Consider the following 18200-nt stretch of genomic DNA (forward strand, 5'->3'; position numbering starts at 1 on the left):
CTTTCAGCACTGTTTTTTTTTTTTTTTTGGGGGGGGAGAAAAAGTGGATAAGGCATTATAAGAAATCAGAGAACCCACTGGCCACTATGTAAACGGTGAACAGCACTTAAAACCACATGGACCTGAGAGTGACCTAAAATAGACCAAACAAACAAGCAGGTCACGGTGTCCTGTTTTAGGGTGACCCCTGGGGTCCAATACTTATCACAGCAGGCTGTCATTCTGGGTGAGCGCCTTTCCTAGCAGGAGGCGAGTTATCTAAATTAGCCTCGGTTGAAAAGATAGAGCCCCCACACCAGGGCAGAGGTCAGCAAGACCCGTTAATTTGGAAGCCATAGCGGTAGCTCCATCCATTATCTCCAAGTCTGTCCTGATAACCATGAGCATGAGTGACAAAGAGGAGGGAGAGCTTGGTTGAGGAAATGAGAGATGGATAGAAGAATTAAGGGTAAAGAGTGGTACCTCAGCACTTTCTCACGCTGTTTAAAGACTTAAAAAGGGCTCCGGGGCAAGTAAGTGAAAGCGACTTACATCGGTTTGCAAAAAAATTGCTGCATTAAAAAATGCTACTAAATTGAAACTGAACTGAAAAGTGCAATCGGCATTTGTGTCCACTTTTTTTGAAGAATATTCATCGCTGAAGACGTCACTATAATCCTAAATGGGTTATTTAGTGAAATTAACTCCATGCAGTGATATAATGCCTGAAGAAGTTAGCCTTAGTAGAAATAAGTTAAGTTTCCTGTTAACCAAGCCCAACTTGGTTTCTCAGGATAGGAGTGGAAACCCAAAGTTAAACGGAGTGAGGTCAAGGAACCAGTGCGCGCACACAGTCTATTAAAATTTGTATAAACTTTTCCAGTTGTTTCTAGTCTCAACTTACGTGAACTCTCTCAATTTAACAAACATCATGCTTAGATGCGCACACATTCTAAGCTTCTGCCTGGATTTAATGTCACTGATGTGGGAAAGGAGAGAGTTATTGACTCAGAGAAATAGACGCCAACATGTGTGCGTGTGTGTGTGGGAGTGTAAGCGCTTGTAAGGGTGGGGAAGAGATTACATACACTCAAAGAAATGACATCAAGAAAAACTAGGACTCTGGTTAAACAATTGTCCTCTGTCTCTTCTAAAGTCTTAATTTACTTCATGCACTTCTTCATACACTTACTGGATATTAGTTCCTAAGTGGTACAGCTGTTTGCACCATCATCACAAGCTCAAATCTTAATGCCACACTGATTGTCAAAAGGGTGAAAGTATTGGACTCTCAGACTGGTTGCACAATCGGAATGACTCAGCTTGCAGATGTGACTTGGCCATCACTAAACTGGAGGAAAACTGGATATTCTTATGAAGAACAGTAGATATTATAGAATGCAAAGTTTTATACCTATGTAACAGAAGGCTCCCAGTTTCATGGTGGGGTCAGGAAAGCCTGTCTGGTTGCGGAACTGGTACATGGTGCGAACTCCAAGCAGACCTCCACCACATTGTGTTCTAGGTATGGCAACAGGGTGACGGGCACTTCCGTCAGATAGCCAGCCATAGTCACAGCGGTCGAGACCTTTTCTCCAGGCTGAGTGGAGCTGAGCAGGTGAGGCCAAGACGGCATTTCTTTGCTCGCACTCAGACTTTGCTTCCTCAAATGTCATCTTATTTGTGGTAGGTGCAAAGAATACATCACCTGTACAAATATATATTACAAAGATATATATTTTAGTTACTATACATGTATCTATTATACACTAAACAGCTAAAAACTTCTTTGTTTGTGAAAAGTTTACGATTTTAAAGCTTATAAGAACCACTGAATGAAGCTCTGAGTTTAAACAGACACTGTTAGTGATATTATCAGATCAAATCAAAATAAATATACCGGTAACTAATCCTCATCTGTGCATCACAAGTGTAATCAGGATATTTTGCCGAAAGGATAATGCTCTCCATATGTGAAACTTGTGGTGAATTAAATACAAATGGATGAAAAACAGAAGTCAAGGGTGTGTTTAGTTTTACCTACATGCTACGCATATATATATATATATATATATATATATATATATATATATATATATATATATATACATACAGTGGTGCTTGAAAGTTTGTGAACCCTTTCGAATTTTCTATATTTCTGCATAAATATGACCTAAAACATCATCAGATTTTCCCACAAGTCCTAAAAGTAGATAAAGAGAACCCAGTTAAACAAATGAGACAAAAATATTATACTTGGTCATTTATTTATTGAGGAAAATTAGCCAATATTACATATCTGTGAGTGGCAAAAGTATGTGAACCTTTGCTTTCAGTATCTGGTGTGACCCCCTTGTGCAGCAATAACTGCAACTAAATGTTTGCGGTAACTGTTGATCAGTCCTGCACACCGGCTTGGAGGAATTTTAGCCCATTCCTCCGTACAGAACAGCTTCAACTCTGGGATGTTGGTGGGTTTCCTCACATGAACCGCTCGCTTCAGGTCCTTCCACAACATTTCGATTGGATTAAGGTCAGGACTTTGACTTGGCCATTCCAAAACATTAACTTTATTCTTCTTTAACCATTCTTTGGTAGAACGACTTGTGTGCTTAGGGTCGTTGTCTTGCTGCATGACCCACCTTCTCTTGAGATTCAGCTCATGGACAGATGTCCTGACATTTTCCTTTAGAATTTGCTGGTATAATTCAGAATTCATTGTTCCATCAATGATGGCAAGCCATCCTGGCCCAGATGCAGCAAAACAGGCCCAAACCATGATACTACCACCACCATGTTTCACAGATGGGATAAGGTTCTTATGCTGGAATGCAGTGTTTTCCTTTCTCCAAACATAACGCTTCTCATTTCAACCAAAAATTTCTATTTTGGTCTCATCCGCCCACAAAACATTTTTCCAATAGCCTTCTGGTTTGTCCACGTGACCTTTAGCAAACTGTAGACGAGCAGCAATGTTCTTTTTGGAGAGCAGTAGCTTTCTCCTTGCAACCCTGCCATGCACACCATTGTTGTTCAATGTTCTCCTGATGGTGGACTCATGAACATTAACATTAGCCAATGTGAGAGAGGCCTTCAGTTGCTTAGAAGTTACCCTGGGGTCCTTTGTGACCTCGCCGACTATTACAGGCCTTGCTCTTAGGCTACATCCACACGACAACGGCAACGAGATGTTATTTAAAAATATATCACGTCCAAATGGGCAACGATCAGTAAAATATCAGGTCCATATGGCAACGCAACGCTTGCTGAAAATGATGCAATACACATGCCACACCTCTAGGGGCACTGTAAGACGGTCCCTTCGGAGACACCAGAACAAAAGAAGAAGTAAGGACGCATGCGCATAAACTATTATGCGCGAGACTTCATATTAGCCACAAAGTCAGGAAAATCTGTTTGTAAAATTACATTATAATGACCAAATACAATGAAAAGTATTTTTCCAGTCTCACCTGTGAAAGGTAATCCCATGTGATCTCGTTTGGACGGCAAACCTGTTGGTACAGTTAAACGCAGCTAATCTTTATTCTCTGCTTTGACCTATCCAATATGGCGGCGAGGATGACGTATGATTCTATGCGGAAGGCGGGGTCTTTAATGGTCCGGAATAAATTGAATGCTACACGTTGATGGATTAACTTGTTGTTTCTCACCTGTGAAAGGTAATCCCATGTGATCTCGTTTGGACGGTAAACCTGTTGGTACAGTTAAACGCAGCTAATCTTTATTCTCCGCTTTGACCTATCCAATATGGCGGCGAGGATGACGTATGATTCTACGCGGAAGGCGGCGTCTTTAATGGTCCGGAATAAATTGAATGCTACACGTTGATGGATTAACTTGTTGTTTCTCACCTGTGAAAGGTAATCCCATGTGATCTCGTTTGGATGGTAAACCTGTTGGTACAGTTAAACGCAGCACATGAATCTTTATTCTCCGCTTTGACCTATCCAATATGGCGGCGAGGATGACGTATGATTCTACGCGGAAGGCGGTGTCTTTAATGGTCCGGAATAAATTGAATGCTACACGTTAATGGATTAATTTGCTCTTCTACGCCCTTTTTGAGGAATGTATTGTAGGATTTAAACCAACATCTGAAGAGGTGAGATCGCTCCTTTTTTTTCCCTGTTTTTGCTGGCGGGATTGACTCTGCCCTAAGGGCAGAGTCTCTCTCTCTGTCTCTCACTTTGCACCATTACACAATAAATATTCACAGTGAAAATATTTTGTAAGCGCGTTTCATGAACCAAGTTATAGGATTTGTTGACAACTCGCATCGAGTTCGTTACACTTCTACCCGGCGTGAAGCACTGACAGTTAGGGTTGGGCGGTATCCAAATTTTGATACCTTTAAACCGTCTCTGTGTTTTCCCGGGGTATACGGTATTACCGAGAAAAAAATAATATTTTGTTTCGGCCTACTGTGTAACGTGCGCCTATACCGGCGGACCTTGTCCAGACCTGCGCCTATGCCTCAAATGTACTATTTAAAAGCAGCATAGCGAATTGTGTGCATTGTGGTATGGATTAAGCAGCAAAGCGAATTTTGTGCATTGATGAATGGATTAAGAGATATTTCAAAGCATCACGCAACTCTTCCTTCATCTTGAAAATAGCATTCAACTGTCGTTTACACATGTCTGCGTTGAAACGCCATTTGCAGCACTATTTCACCTACTCCATCAAAAAAAAGTACACGATGAGCAGGATCATACCCTTTCAAGCATGGGAAATAAAAAAAAGAAAAAGAATCAACCAACACCCAAGTCCGTTTAGACTGCGCGATAAACCATATTCTTCAGCGCAAATGAGGCGAACCGAATTCAAATGCGTGATAGCTGCACAAGGCAAAATCATATGGGCCCACGTCATGCCATGGGGGGGAAATTAATAATCAAATGGCCTTACCTTGCTTAAAACGTTGTCTTGATCACATAACTCCTTACAATTATTCCACTTAAATCCATACGGTTTAACACACCCAACAAAGATAGCAAGCGCATTGCTAATTCCCACCAGAAACCTAACAGTTTACGCTACGATGTTTTCTTCCGTTTCTTCAGTAGAGGACATTTCAAACGTTTATTACCCACATCCCAAATGTCATACGTTATATTATTTTACCTTGTTGTTACTCATGTAACCTACTCAAAACACAACTCATTGGAGAGATCTCGTGGAAGTGGAGTACCCCAGGCTATGGTGTGCCTTAGGGGACATATTAGATTTTTTTCGATTTTGCGCGGTCATTTACATTATTGCTGGCTCTTCCTTTTCGTTTGGTTTGAAACCAAAATACTGCCACACTGCCGATGTTGTATTTTTTTTTGCCACTAACTCGTTATCTTGACTTGCCATCTTTCAACTGCGGTCTCAGTCTCTCTTTTTTTTTTTTAAGATAGGACAGTATAGAGAGACAGGAAATGAGCGGGGGAGAGAGAGACGGGATCGGGAAATAACCTCGGGTCGGAATCGTTGATTTATGGTACGGTGCCTTAGCCATCTGAGCCATGACACCCCCGGGCTCAGTCTCTTGCGAAGCTTTCTGTCAGACTCCAAAATGTCACGCAGGGTTGCCATGGTAACGACATAAACAACCCTGCACGCGATGAAAATTTCTTTAGGAAATTGATAGAATTAGTGAAAATACGATCACACAGTTATTCGGGATGATCTTCAATTTATTATTTTATATTATGACCTCATGTACTCCATATTTATTTAGATATTATATATTTTTTTAAAATGACGGTAATGAGACCGATACCGTTGGTACTTTTGGATACCTCGGGATACCTTCTTACCGTAATACCGCCCAACCCTACTGACAGTCATGTGGTTGTGACGTCATCGTAAACAAATCCGTTCTACTCATCCAGACGACTTCACAACGGCAACGTTGCCAGATCTTTCCACTCTGGAACCCGTTCTCAAAAGATTGCGTTTTGGGCACCCAAAACGCCAGTGCTGTGTGGACGCCAGGCCTAAACGATAAGCAATTGTATCGGAGTCACCTGAATCCGTTGCCGTGTGGACAGGGCCTTAGAGTGATCTTTGTTGGTCGACCACTCCTGGGGAGGGTAACAATGGTCTTGAATTTCCTCCATTTGTACACAATCTGTCTGACTGTGGATTGGTGGAGTCCAAACTCTTTAGAGATGGTTTTGTAACCTTTTCCAGCCTGATGAGCATCAACAACGCTTTTTCTGAGGTCCTCAGAAATCTCCTTTGTTCGTGCTATGATGCACTTCCACAAACATGTGCTATGAAGATCAGACTTTGATAGATCCCTGTTCTTTAAATAAAACACGGTGCCCACTCACACCTGATTGTCATTCCATTGATTGAAAACACCTGACTCTAATTTCACCTTCAAATTAACGGCTAATCCTCGAGGTTCACATACTTTTGCCACTCACAGATATGTAATACTGGATCATTTTCCTCAATAAATAAATGACCAAGTATTATATTTTTGTCTCATTTGTTTAACTGGGTTCTCTTGGTCTACTTTTAGGACTTGTGGGAAAATCTGATGATGTTTTAGGTCATATTTATGCAGAAATATAGAAAATTCTAAAGGGTTCACAAACTTTCAAGCACCACTGTATATATATACACACATACAGGGTTAGTCTAAATTACGTTAACACTAATGGATTATTTTTCTCCTGAATGTGTGGTGCACCGTGACCACTGCTGGCGTAATTGGGCCCGACTTTTTGACGCCCCAACAGTGACGTCAGACGTCTACTTACAGATGGTGCAGCAGTACGCCACTGATGAACTTCCACTACAGATCTGATTGGTTTCTACTATTTAAGTGGTAACATTATTTTGACTAACCCTGTGTGTGCGTGTGTGTGTGTGTGTGTGTGTGTGTGTGTGTGTGTGTGTGTGTGTGTGTAATTCACAATACACACAATGAATATCCTAAAAACATTATTTCATTAATTATTGGAGAATGTTACAAACCACATCAAACAAGAGACTGATTATGTTAACAATCAAAGCACTGGATGTTAATTAGTGAACATTTGTCTTTCTCTACATTGTGCATCGTACACCTCCTCCAAACACAGGCATCTCCTCTTAGAATTATTATATTATGCTTTAGTATGGTAGACAGTACAGATATCCTCAGAGTTAGGATATTTGATCAGTGGTCCCTGCTGTTTCAAAGCCTTCACATTCACGTGACTGTTCAGTAAGCCTCCTCTTGTTCAGTGACAATTTCTATATTTCTACCCAAAAATTGCAGGCGATATTTAAAACTTTCAGATACAGAGACTAATTCAGCAATATTAAACTCAAACAGACAGCAGCAAACACTGATTGGCTAAATTTCACTGCCTCCAACTAATACGTGTTATTGCAACAATCAGGCACAAATGGACCAGTAAGCAATACAAAAGTGGACGTCTCTGTTGCGGTGCCAGTAATAACGAAATCATTCTGGAAATACACAATTCACGTTTTGATTCCTATAACTATACATAATTGTGTGATTTGTTAAAACCACACTCATTCTGTCAGTAATGTGCGAAAGAACAACAGAGAACTATTTCGGCTGCACTCATACTATCAATGGTTGTGCCGAGAGTACTAAGGCTTATTAAAGCACATAACCACATGCAGATGACTTCTACCAAATGACTTCTAGATCAAGGCCTTGCCAAGCTGGAATTAATTTCTAACAATCAGTTGATGACATTTTCAAAAGCAGAGCTGATGATTTTGCATAGAATAAATGGTTAGTTCAAGGAAAAGATCATGGACAGTAAACACTTTTCCATTGTATTCTTACCCTCAAGTTTATCTGCATAGCAGTATACATCATACATCTCAGTGGGCTTTCGAAGGCCATATGACCGGACACCAGGTTTTCCAGGCATGTTCCCAGAGCAACCAGGCCTTGGGTTAGTGATAGGGTATCTACGTTTCCAAAGAAAGAAAATTTCTGCATGGCACAGACTTCAAATATCAGCTTGCTCATTAAGGTTCTAGACCCAGATCTCTGGAAAGGTTTGTACCATATAAAGCACTACAAAATAAGAAGGAATGTCTGTAATCACAACATGGCATTTGGCTGCTTCCCACTGCTTAGACTAGCACAATATATGTCATGTATTCTGTCACAGATTGTTATTTCCACAAAGCAACATGAAAAACAATGGTAATGTTATTGTAACAGTCATAGACTACGTTCATGTACTCTTACCTCACTGTCTGATCTGCTATCCAACCGGCATCACACTGATCAAACCCATCCTCATAAGCCGCTTTTAGTTGCTCTACTGTGGCAATGGTACCCCCAACACTTTGACAGGTCTCCACAGCTTTGTTGTAGGTCAAGGTGTATCTACTGGCCTTGGACCGATAATGAAAAACAACACCTAGATAAAAGAAGAAACAAAGTGTCATTGGTAAAGATATAAAGACAGTACGCTTTCTTCACATTTTTCACTCCATAATTTTGAAGACAGATGGTAAAAAGCAAAAGATCATCTTTTATATCCATTGCAAGAAAGAGGTTTACATGGGTCACTATAAACCATTAATGCACTATGCTCAATTCTAACAATGACCAGCGTGTGGGTAAAGGGACTTTCCATCCGCCCTAAGAGTGGCTTTAAAAAACACACTAAATAAATGAGTAATGGTAGCAATTAAAATTGTAGAGACTTTGCTGAATGTCGGCAAGTGCTATATAAACAATTCTAACGTATCCCACCCTTTCACATGAACCCAGAATAAATGAGTTCCTCAAATGGATGTTTCAGAAAGCTAATAGAGCATAATAGAAAAGGCAAGTCATTTCAAAAGACTATTAGGTCAAAAGTGCACAGGAGAGCATTTTGTCCATAAATAAGGCAAAACCATTAAATGTCAAGTTTTTAACTACTTTGGTTAAAAAGAAGGCAGCGGCTTATAAAGCTTTAAGTTAGCAATGAGTAACCCTTTTTAACTTAAAGCATTATTAAATAACAACCAGAAGTTATTCAGTAACTACAGCGAAACTAACAGGAAATATAATTTAAAAATAATTGAACATGCATATTAATTGGATAGAGAAGGAAAGCATATAATAAAAGCAACGGCAGCTGTCAAACCATCCATTTGTGGTTAATGTTTTCATTCATTCTTCAAGCAAATGTTTTGTACATAAGGATGGAAGAGATAGAGTTACAGTTACAGTGTAAATTTTCAATTATGTGTAATAATGCTGTATGGAATCAATTTTGTGCGAAAATGTTCATACAATACTTTTGAAATATCAAACAAAAACGACAAATCAAAATACAAAAAAAAGTCAATTTTTTTAGACTGGCAAACAAATTATTCGTGTAATCGTGCAAAATATCAATCTATTACTCTTCAGAAACCTTTTTATTTTTGTTCCGCGTCTTTCTCGGTTTTGTTTGACGTAATTTATTTTGGTTGCAATTCCAGCTTTCTCGTTTGCGCTCCCTGACTTTTTGCTTGCAGTTTTGGTACAAACTTCACGTGTGGGTGGGCTGTCCAGGAATGCATTCCCATTGGCTAACTTGTGTTTGACTGACAGCTACGCTCAGCCATTCCCTACTCGGATTCTGGCGGACTGTTTGACGAGTGACCGATCCATTGACGGTAAACAAGGATCGAGTGGACTTCAGTGGCGACTATGATATTGAATTTACACTTTGTTGAATTAATTCAATATCATAGTCGCCACTGAAGTCCACTCGATCCTTGTTTACCGTCAATGGATCGGTCACTCGTCAAACAGTCCGCCAAAATCCGAGTAGGAAATGGCCGCAACAGCCTCCGGGGGAATGGCTGAGCGTAGCTGTCAGTCAAACACAAGTTAGCCAATGGGAATGCATTCCTGGACAGCCCACCCACACGTGAAGTTTGTGCCAAAACTGCAAGCAAAAAGTCAGGGAGCGCAAACGAGAAAGCTGGAATCGCAACCAAAATAAATTACGTCAAACAAAACTGAGAAAGACGCGGAACAAAAATAAAAGGTTTCTGAAGAGTAATAGACTGATATTTTGCACGATTACACGAATAATTTGTTTGCCAGTCTAAAAAAATTGACTTTTTTTTGTATTTTGATTTGTCGTTTTTGTTTGATATTTCAAAAGTATTGTATGAACATTTTGGCACAAAATTGATTCCATAATGCTGTAGCATTGTGATGTATTTAACAGGACATTTCTCTAATGTTTGCCTCACTGTTGCCACCTTAACTATTAGAGTGCAATGTTTCCAGTTTTAAAATCATGCTATGTTTTTCAGCATTTATTAACAAAATTCAAAACTCGCATAAGGCTTACATTATAAGTAAATTTTAAGTGAATTTCAACTGGTGTGGTAGACTGAGATGAGGTTGAAAAATGTTGTGCGTTGTAACATAACGGAGATATAATGAATGGTTAAATTTAACATACAAGCTCACCTGATATGATTTTATTTAAAAAAAACCCAAAACACACACACATAAGCCGTCACTCACCACTGACATCCAAGTTGACCGTGTCTTGAATGTCTTCAATGCCATGCATAACCTCACAGCGGTAAGTTCCAGCATCGCTAGCCCGCAGTTTCACAACAGTCAACGAGGCATCCCCAATAGCCTCTGGATGACTTGGCACAGAAACACGGTTCTTGTAGCCTGGCCCAATTTTGATGACACCATTTTGAGCAACAATTACTATGGACTCCAAGTCTCCATCCACCTTGGTCCATTTAATGCGCAGATGATCTGTTTCAGGGGTTGTAGCATTGCTAGGAGTTGCTGTAGGGAGCTTGGAGAAGTGGCACGGCAGGACCACCTTTCCCGAAAGAGAGCCGCTCACTGGCTGCATCACTGTTAGTGAACCTGAAACTGAAACACAGACTGCATTAGGCATATATTCAAAGCTATCCTGAGCACATCACAAGCCCTTTGTGTTCTTTTCCCTGCAGAGTGATGTCAGTGTGGATTCAAAGTGCAGTGGCATGTATTAGACAACAGCAGGAAGATGCAGAGCATACAAGCATGCTGTGCACAAGGCCAAGCTTTGTATTTCCTAATTAAAATAATCTAGCTGGGAAGCACCGTGGGATGCAGATATGAGAACAACAGACATGAGGAAAAGGGTGGGATGGCTATTCTCAATTCAATTTGTCAATGACCCATTACTCTGCAAACAATTTTTTGGAATCAATCTGTCTTGAGAAACTTTCTCTGTCTCCTATTCATAAGAATAAAAGTGTTAGAAAAGGTTTATATTCTATGTCATATACACTTTAAGAACTAAAGGTACCAAACTGTACTTTTCCTTGTCACAGGAGTGGTACCATTCTGTACCTTTGTTATGCATTTTAGGTATGTATGTACAGTGTTTTGCAAAAGTATTCATCCCCCTTTGTGTTTGTCCTGTTTTGTTGCATTACAAGCTGGAATTAAAATGGTTTTTGGAGGGTTAGCACCATTTGATTTATGCAACATGCCTACAATTTTTTAAAGGTGCAAATTGCTGTTTTATTGTGACACAAACAATAATTATGATGAAAAAAAAACAGAAATCTGGAGTGTGCATAGGTATTCACCCCCTTTCGTATGAAACCCCTAAACAAGAGCTGGTCCAACCAATTCACTTCATAAGTCACATACGGTAATTAGTTGATTAAGATCCACCTGTGTGCAATCAAAGTGTCACATGATCTGTCACATGATGTCTGTATAAATCAACCTGTTCTGGAAGGACCCTCACTCTGCAACACTACTCAGCAAGCAACATGAAAACCAAGGAGCCTCCAAACAGGTCAGAGACAAAGTTGTGAAGAAGTATACATCAGGGTTGGGTTATAAAAAAAAATCCCAAACTTTGAATTTCAAACGGAGCACCATTAAAGCAAAATGGAAAGAATATGTCACCACTACAAACCTGACGAGAGAAGGCCACCCACTAAAACTCACAGACCAGGCAAGGAGGGCATTAATCAGAGATGCAACAAAGACACCAAAGAGAACACTGAAGGAGCTGCAAAGATCCACAATGAAGATGGGAGTATCTGTCCAAAAGACCACTTTAAGCTGTACACTTCACAGACTGTGGCTTTATGGAAAGGTGTCCAGAAAAAAAGCCATTGCTTAAGAAAACACATTTAGAGTTTGCCCAACAGCATGTGGCAGACTCCCAAAACACATGGAAGAACATTCTCTGGTCAAATGAAACTAAAATTGATCTTTTTTGCCATCATGGGAAATGCCATGTGTGGCGCAAACCCAACATCCTGAGAACACCATTCCTACAGCAAAGCATGGTGGTGGCAGCATCATGCTGTAGGGATATTTTTCATCTGCAAGGACAGGAAAGCTGATCAGGACTGAAGGAAGGATGGTTGGTGCTAAATACAGCCATCCGTTAATGTTTAAAGAGAAACATTTAAACGTCTTGGAATGGCCTAATCAAAGCCCAGACCTCAATCCAATTGAGAATCTGTGGCATAACTTGAAGATACACCAATGCAACCCATCTAATTTGGAGCAGTTTTGCCTTGAGGAATGGGCAAAAATCCCAATGGCTAGATGTGCTAAGCTAATAGAGACATGCCCCAAGAGACTTGCATCTGTAATTGCAGCAAAAGGTGGCTTTGCAAAGTATTGACTTTGGGGGGGATGAATATCTATGCACACTCCAGAGTTCTGTTTTTTCATCTTAATTATTGTTTGTGTCACAATAAACCAACCATTTTCACATTTAAAGTTGTAGGCATGTTGTGTAAATCAAATGGTGCTAACCCCCGAGAAAACTCATTTTAATTCCAACTTGTAATGCGACAAGACAGGACGAACACCAAGGGGGAGGGGGGGATACTTTTGCCAGACACTGTAATTGGACATTAAGCACCACTACTTCAAAAGATAATTAAAAGGTACACAACAAGCATTTCCTAGTTAATAGATACATCTTCTTCCTCCTTGCCCAGCACTATTGTCAGGTCGGGGTCCACGTGGACCCTACTGATCCACACATTATACTAATTGGAGCACATTTCTACACCAGATGCCCTTCCTGCTGCAAGCCTCCCATTTCTGGGCTTGGGAAACAACCATTCACACCTATGGGTAATTTAGAGTAGCCAATTAGCCTAAATGAAACTGGTGCACCTGGAGGAAACCCACGCAGACATGGGAAGAACATGCAAACTCCACACAGAAAGGCCCCCGTCAGCCACTGGGCTTGAACCCAGAACCTTCTTGCTGTGACGCAACAGTGCTAACCACTACACCACTTTGCTGCCCCAGCTAATAGATACATATTGAAGGTAAAATACATGCAACCTTAATAGCACTGCCACAGCAACTAAGAAAATTACAGTTTGGGACATTTACAACCACCAAGATCTCATCTCATTCATTATCTCTAGCCGCTTTATCCTTCTACAGGGTCGCAGGCAAGCTGGAGCCTATCCCAGCTGACTACGGGCGAAAGGCGGGGTACACCCTGGACAAGTCGCCAGGTCATCACAGGGCTGACACATAGACACAGACAACCATTCAGACTCACATTCACACCTACGGTCAATTTAGAGTCACCAGTTAACCTAACCTGCATGTCTTTGGACTGTGGGGGAAACCGGAGCACCCGGAGGAAACCCACGCGGACACGGGGAGAACATGCAAACTCCGCACAGAAAGGCCCTCGCCGACCCCGGGGCTCGAACCCAGGACCTTCTTGCTGTGAGGCAACAGCGCTAACCACTACACCACCGTGCCGCCCCAACCACCAAGATCTATTTTTTAAATTAAATAATAAGAATTATATAAACAACTTTTGGAAAAACACACCAAAGTGTAAGTGCAGACAGTGTATGATGTACAAAGGTATTTCTCTTGTAGGAACGATAAAGATATTAGAGTAATTCAGTGAATGCTTTCTGTTTAGGTAGGTTAGTTTTGTTATCGCAACGAAAGAGCATATTCAAACAGAACAGTGAGGCTAGTGATCATTCTACAAGTTTCTTCTTCTATATTGTTAGAATGCCAGATGACAATGTCAATATGGAAGAAGATACTGAAAAAATCGGAGAGAGAAAAGTCAACTATGGAGTGAATAATGGCCAAAGCAGGTGACGATGATAAGGCGTAGTGCAGATACTGTAAATCAGAAATGCATGCCCACTACAGCGACCTTCTTCTCCACACAAATAGAGGGTTTGCAGTAATCTATTTGGGCTGGACATTTTGCTGAGACCTTGAAACCTGCCTCTAAGAAGCATTGTGGAATGCTTGGGACAGGTGGGATATCTCCTAAGGGCATATGCTACAGTATGTGCGGGGCCTTTGTATGTTATGAGGTGAACCCATCTGTTTTCACCAGACAGTTTCCTAATTAAAAGGTGCTGTGTCCTGGGAAAGGCTGTTCAGGAGCAAATTAAGATTTAGGGAAGTAAGAGACAATGTTAGCTTTGTAAGAAAGCAGATGAAATAAATGATTTCCTCATGAATGGATGTAGACTACATTTTAGAATGCGAAATAAAGAACTTACCCAGTCCAAGTGTTGTGTGGTATAGGCAGAATAACCACAGTATATGTTTTATATTCAGAAGCATCTTCCCTCTAGAGGATGGGGGGAGCAGAAAAGAAATAACTGAAAGCAGATTTTCACACTCAAACATCACCTGAACCTTATGCTTTAATTTCCTCCACATTTCCTGACTGCTCTGCAAGAAACAACATATACACAAGGAAGAGGAATATGCAGCCTGTCTGTGGTTGTTTACAGTGTTTAAACAATTTGTGACTGGCCAGTCGCGGGTGGCTTCCTCAGACAATGTGGGTGGTAAAATTGGGGCTTGTGTTGTTGTTACCCCCTCCGGGGAATGGGGCAAATTTGTGCTCCAACAGAGAAACCCCTCTGGAGGTCCAATTTCAGTGGCATTAGCCTTTAGCCTGTGAATTAAAGCAAGTTACTCAAGACATTGAGCTCATAGTGACTGATAGTGAAATAAAAAGTTGTTCTTGTTTGTTTTGTGAGAAAATGAAGACGGTGTTGTTTTAAAAAAAACTGAAAACAGTGAGCTCAATAAAAGTTTACAGTCTGTAAAAATGGCATGAAAGCTGACAAACTAGACAAATGTAGTCATTTAAACAAGCTAATAAAGCTATGCTTGCCAGTGGGTCGTTGGTAAGAAGCAGGATCAATACAAACACCACCTTACTGGATATGTAAGGGACTGTTTCATACTAATGTAAAACACCTTTAAAGGAAATGGGCACATATTTGTAACACAGCCACAGTCTTTACTCGCGCGCCGGTTTGTTTCCTGGGCATCCTAACAATCTCTATTGCTCTCTCTCTCTCTCTCTCTCTCAATGATAAAAACTGATGTATAGCGATACAGTACAGAAGTATCATACTAATACAGTAAAACATCATCTTCATGTGGCATTTAACATGTCCTTGACTTGACTTCACAAGACCGATTATTCCTGATTATTCCCAATTTCTCTCTCTCTCTCTGATAAAAACTGATGTATAGAGATACAGTCCAGAAGTATCACACTTCTACAGTGGAGGGAGCTTTTCCTTGCCTCTGTCGCCACAGGCTTGCTCATTGGGGATAGATTAGGGATAAAATTAGCTCATGTTTTAAGTCGTTCAAATTCTGTAAAGCTGCTTTGCGACAATGTTTATTGTTAAAAGCGCTATATAAATAAACTTGACTTCTACAGTAAAACAGTATCATTTTCATGTGGCATTTAACATGTCCTTGACTTGACTTCAAGAGACCGATTATTCCCAATTATTTCCCGATTATTCTCTCTTACGCGCATCGTCTCCTCTCTCTCTCTCTCTCTGATAAAAACTGATGTATAGAGATACAGTACAGAAGTATCACACTTCTAAAACGGCATAATTTTCATGTGGCATTTAACATGTCCTTGACTTGACTTCACAAGACCGATTATTCCAGATTATTTTCTCTCTCTCTCTCTCTCTCTCTGATAAAAACTGATGTGTAGAGATACAGTACAGAAGTATCATACATTATTCCCGATTATTCCTGATTATTTCCCGATTACTCTCTCTCTCTCTCTCTCTCTCTCGCCATCTCTCTCTCTCTCTCTCTGATAAAAACTGATGTATAGAGATACAGTACAGAAGTATCATACTAATACAGTAAAACAGCATCATCTTCATGTGGCATGTAACATGTCCTTGACTTGACTAAACGAGACCGATTATTCCCGATTATTCTCTCTCTTGCCGTCTCCTCTCTCTCTCTCTGATAAAAACTGATGTATAGAGATACAGTACAGAAGTATCATACTAATATAGTAAAACAGCATCATCTTCATGTGGCATTTAACATGTCCTTGACTTGACTTCACGAGACCGATTATTCCCGATTATTCTCTCTCTCGCCGTCTCCTCTCTCTCTCTTTCTCTCTCTGATAAAAACTGATGTATAGAGATACAGTACAGAAGTATCATACTAATACAGTAAAACAGCATCATCTTCATGTGGCATTTAACATGTCCTTGACTTGACTTCACGAGACCGATTATTCCCGATTATTCCCGATTATTCTCTCTCTCGACGTCTCCCCTCTCTCTCTCTCTCTCTCTCTCTCTCTCTCTCTGATAAAAACTGATGTATAGAGATACAGTACAGAAGTATCATACTAATATAGTAAAACAGCATCATCTTCATGTGGCATTTAACATGTCCTTGACTTGACTTCACGAGACCGATTATTCCCGATTATTCTCTTTCTCGCCGTCTCCTCTCTCTCTCTCTCTCTCTCTGATAAAAACTGATGTATAGAGATATAGTACAGAAGTATCACACTTCTAAAACAGCATCATTTTCATGTGGCATTTAACATGTCCTTGACTTGACTTCATGAGACCGATTATTCCCGATTATTTTCTCTCTCTCTCTCTCTCTCTCTGGTAAAAAGTGATGTATAGAGATACAGTACAGAAGTATCATACTAATACAGTAAAACAGCATCATCTTCATGTGGCATGTAACATGTCCTTGACTTGACTAAACGAGACCGATTATTCCCGATTATTCTCTCTCGCCGTCTCCTCTCTCTCTCTCGCCGTCTCCTCCCTCTCTCTCTCTCTCTCTCAATCTCTGATAAAAACTAATGTATAGAGATACAGTACAGAAACACCAAACTTCTACACTTTAACAGCATCTTCATGTGGCATTTAACGTGTTCCTAACTTGAGTCCGATTATTCCCGATTATTCCCGATCCGAACTTCGGCACCTGTCCAGTGTAACTGGGAATAATTTCCTTCTCCCTTTCGTTCCCACTATTCTCTCTCATTTTCAAGCTGTGTATTTCAAAATGACCTAAAAACGAGATCTCAAGGCATCCTTCATAGACATATGAATGTAAAGCTGACCAAACATGAAACACAATGGGGGAAAAAAAGATGTTAAAATGACTCACCTTTTGATGTACCTTTTTATTAAAAGTGTTTTATAATTCCAAAAGATTAGTGGTCCTTAAAATTCCAGTATGAAGCACGCGCTGTGTCCAGAGTCTACATGAAGCTGTGTGTGTGTGTGTGTGTGTGTGTGTCCTGTTCTTGGTTTTCCTCGAGCTGAAGACTGAAGACTGCTCTCCTCCGTACACGCGCCTCTTTTCCTCCAACCGAATGGGCGACTGCGATTCTTACAGAAGATCAGAAGATGAAGTTCGTCGTCTTCTGTACACCCACAATTACGTCGTCAGCCTGGGGATGGATAGAGGAGGGGCGCACTGATCACCCGAAAAGTGAGTGGACATGTGGGTGGGGGACACTGGAGTCAAAGGAAAACACACGAGACGACTGGCACGTCTTTAAGAAGAAGAAGAAGAAGAAGAAGAAGAAACCTTTATTCATCACATGCACACTTCAAGCACAGTGAAATCCATCCTCTGCGTTTAACCCATCTGAAGCGGTGAACACACGCACACACCCAGAGCAGTGGGCAGCCACACCAGAGCGCCCGGGGAGCAGTCAGGGGTTCGGTACCTTGCTCAAGGGCACCTCAGCCCAAGGCCACCCCACGTCAACCTAACTGCATGTCTTTGGACTGTGGGGGAAACCGGAGCACCCGGAGGAAACCCACGCAGACACAGGGAGAACATGCAAACTCCACACAGAAAGGCCCTCGCCGGCCGCTGGGATCGAACCCGGAACCTTCTTGCTGTG

General features: G+C 40.9%; 1 protein-coding gene across 1 annotated transcript in view; it reads right to left on the minus strand.

Annotated features, from left to right (window-relative positions):
• vcana (versican a) overlaps nucleotides 1-17649 on the minus strand; it is a 55199-nt gene extending 37550 nt beyond the window's left edge. The window contains exons 1-6 of the mRNA XM_060907109.1: nucleotides 17453-17649; nucleotides 14527-14597; nucleotides 10502-10873; nucleotides 8225-8399; nucleotides 7811-7938; nucleotides 1394-1687 (exon numbers count right to left, since the gene is read on the minus strand). Of these exons, the coding sequence (XP_060763092.1) occupies nucleotides 1394-1687; nucleotides 7811-7938; nucleotides 8225-8399; nucleotides 10502-10873; nucleotides 14527-14590 (1033 nt within the window). The 5' untranslated portion in view covers nucleotides 14591-14597; nucleotides 17453-17649. The remainder of the gene's footprint in view (nucleotides 1-1393; nucleotides 1688-7810; nucleotides 7939-8224; nucleotides 8400-10501; nucleotides 10874-14526; nucleotides 14598-17452) is intronic.
• Between the last annotated feature and the right edge of the window lie 551 nt (nucleotides 17650-18200).

Source organism: Neoarius graeffei, chromosome 24 (assembly GCF_027579695.1).
Source record: "Neoarius graeffei isolate fNeoGra1 chromosome 24, fNeoGra1.pri, whole genome shotgun sequence".
In the NCBI taxonomy this organism is placed as follows: Eukaryota; Metazoa; Chordata; class Actinopteri; order Siluriformes; family Ariidae; genus Neoarius; species Neoarius graeffei.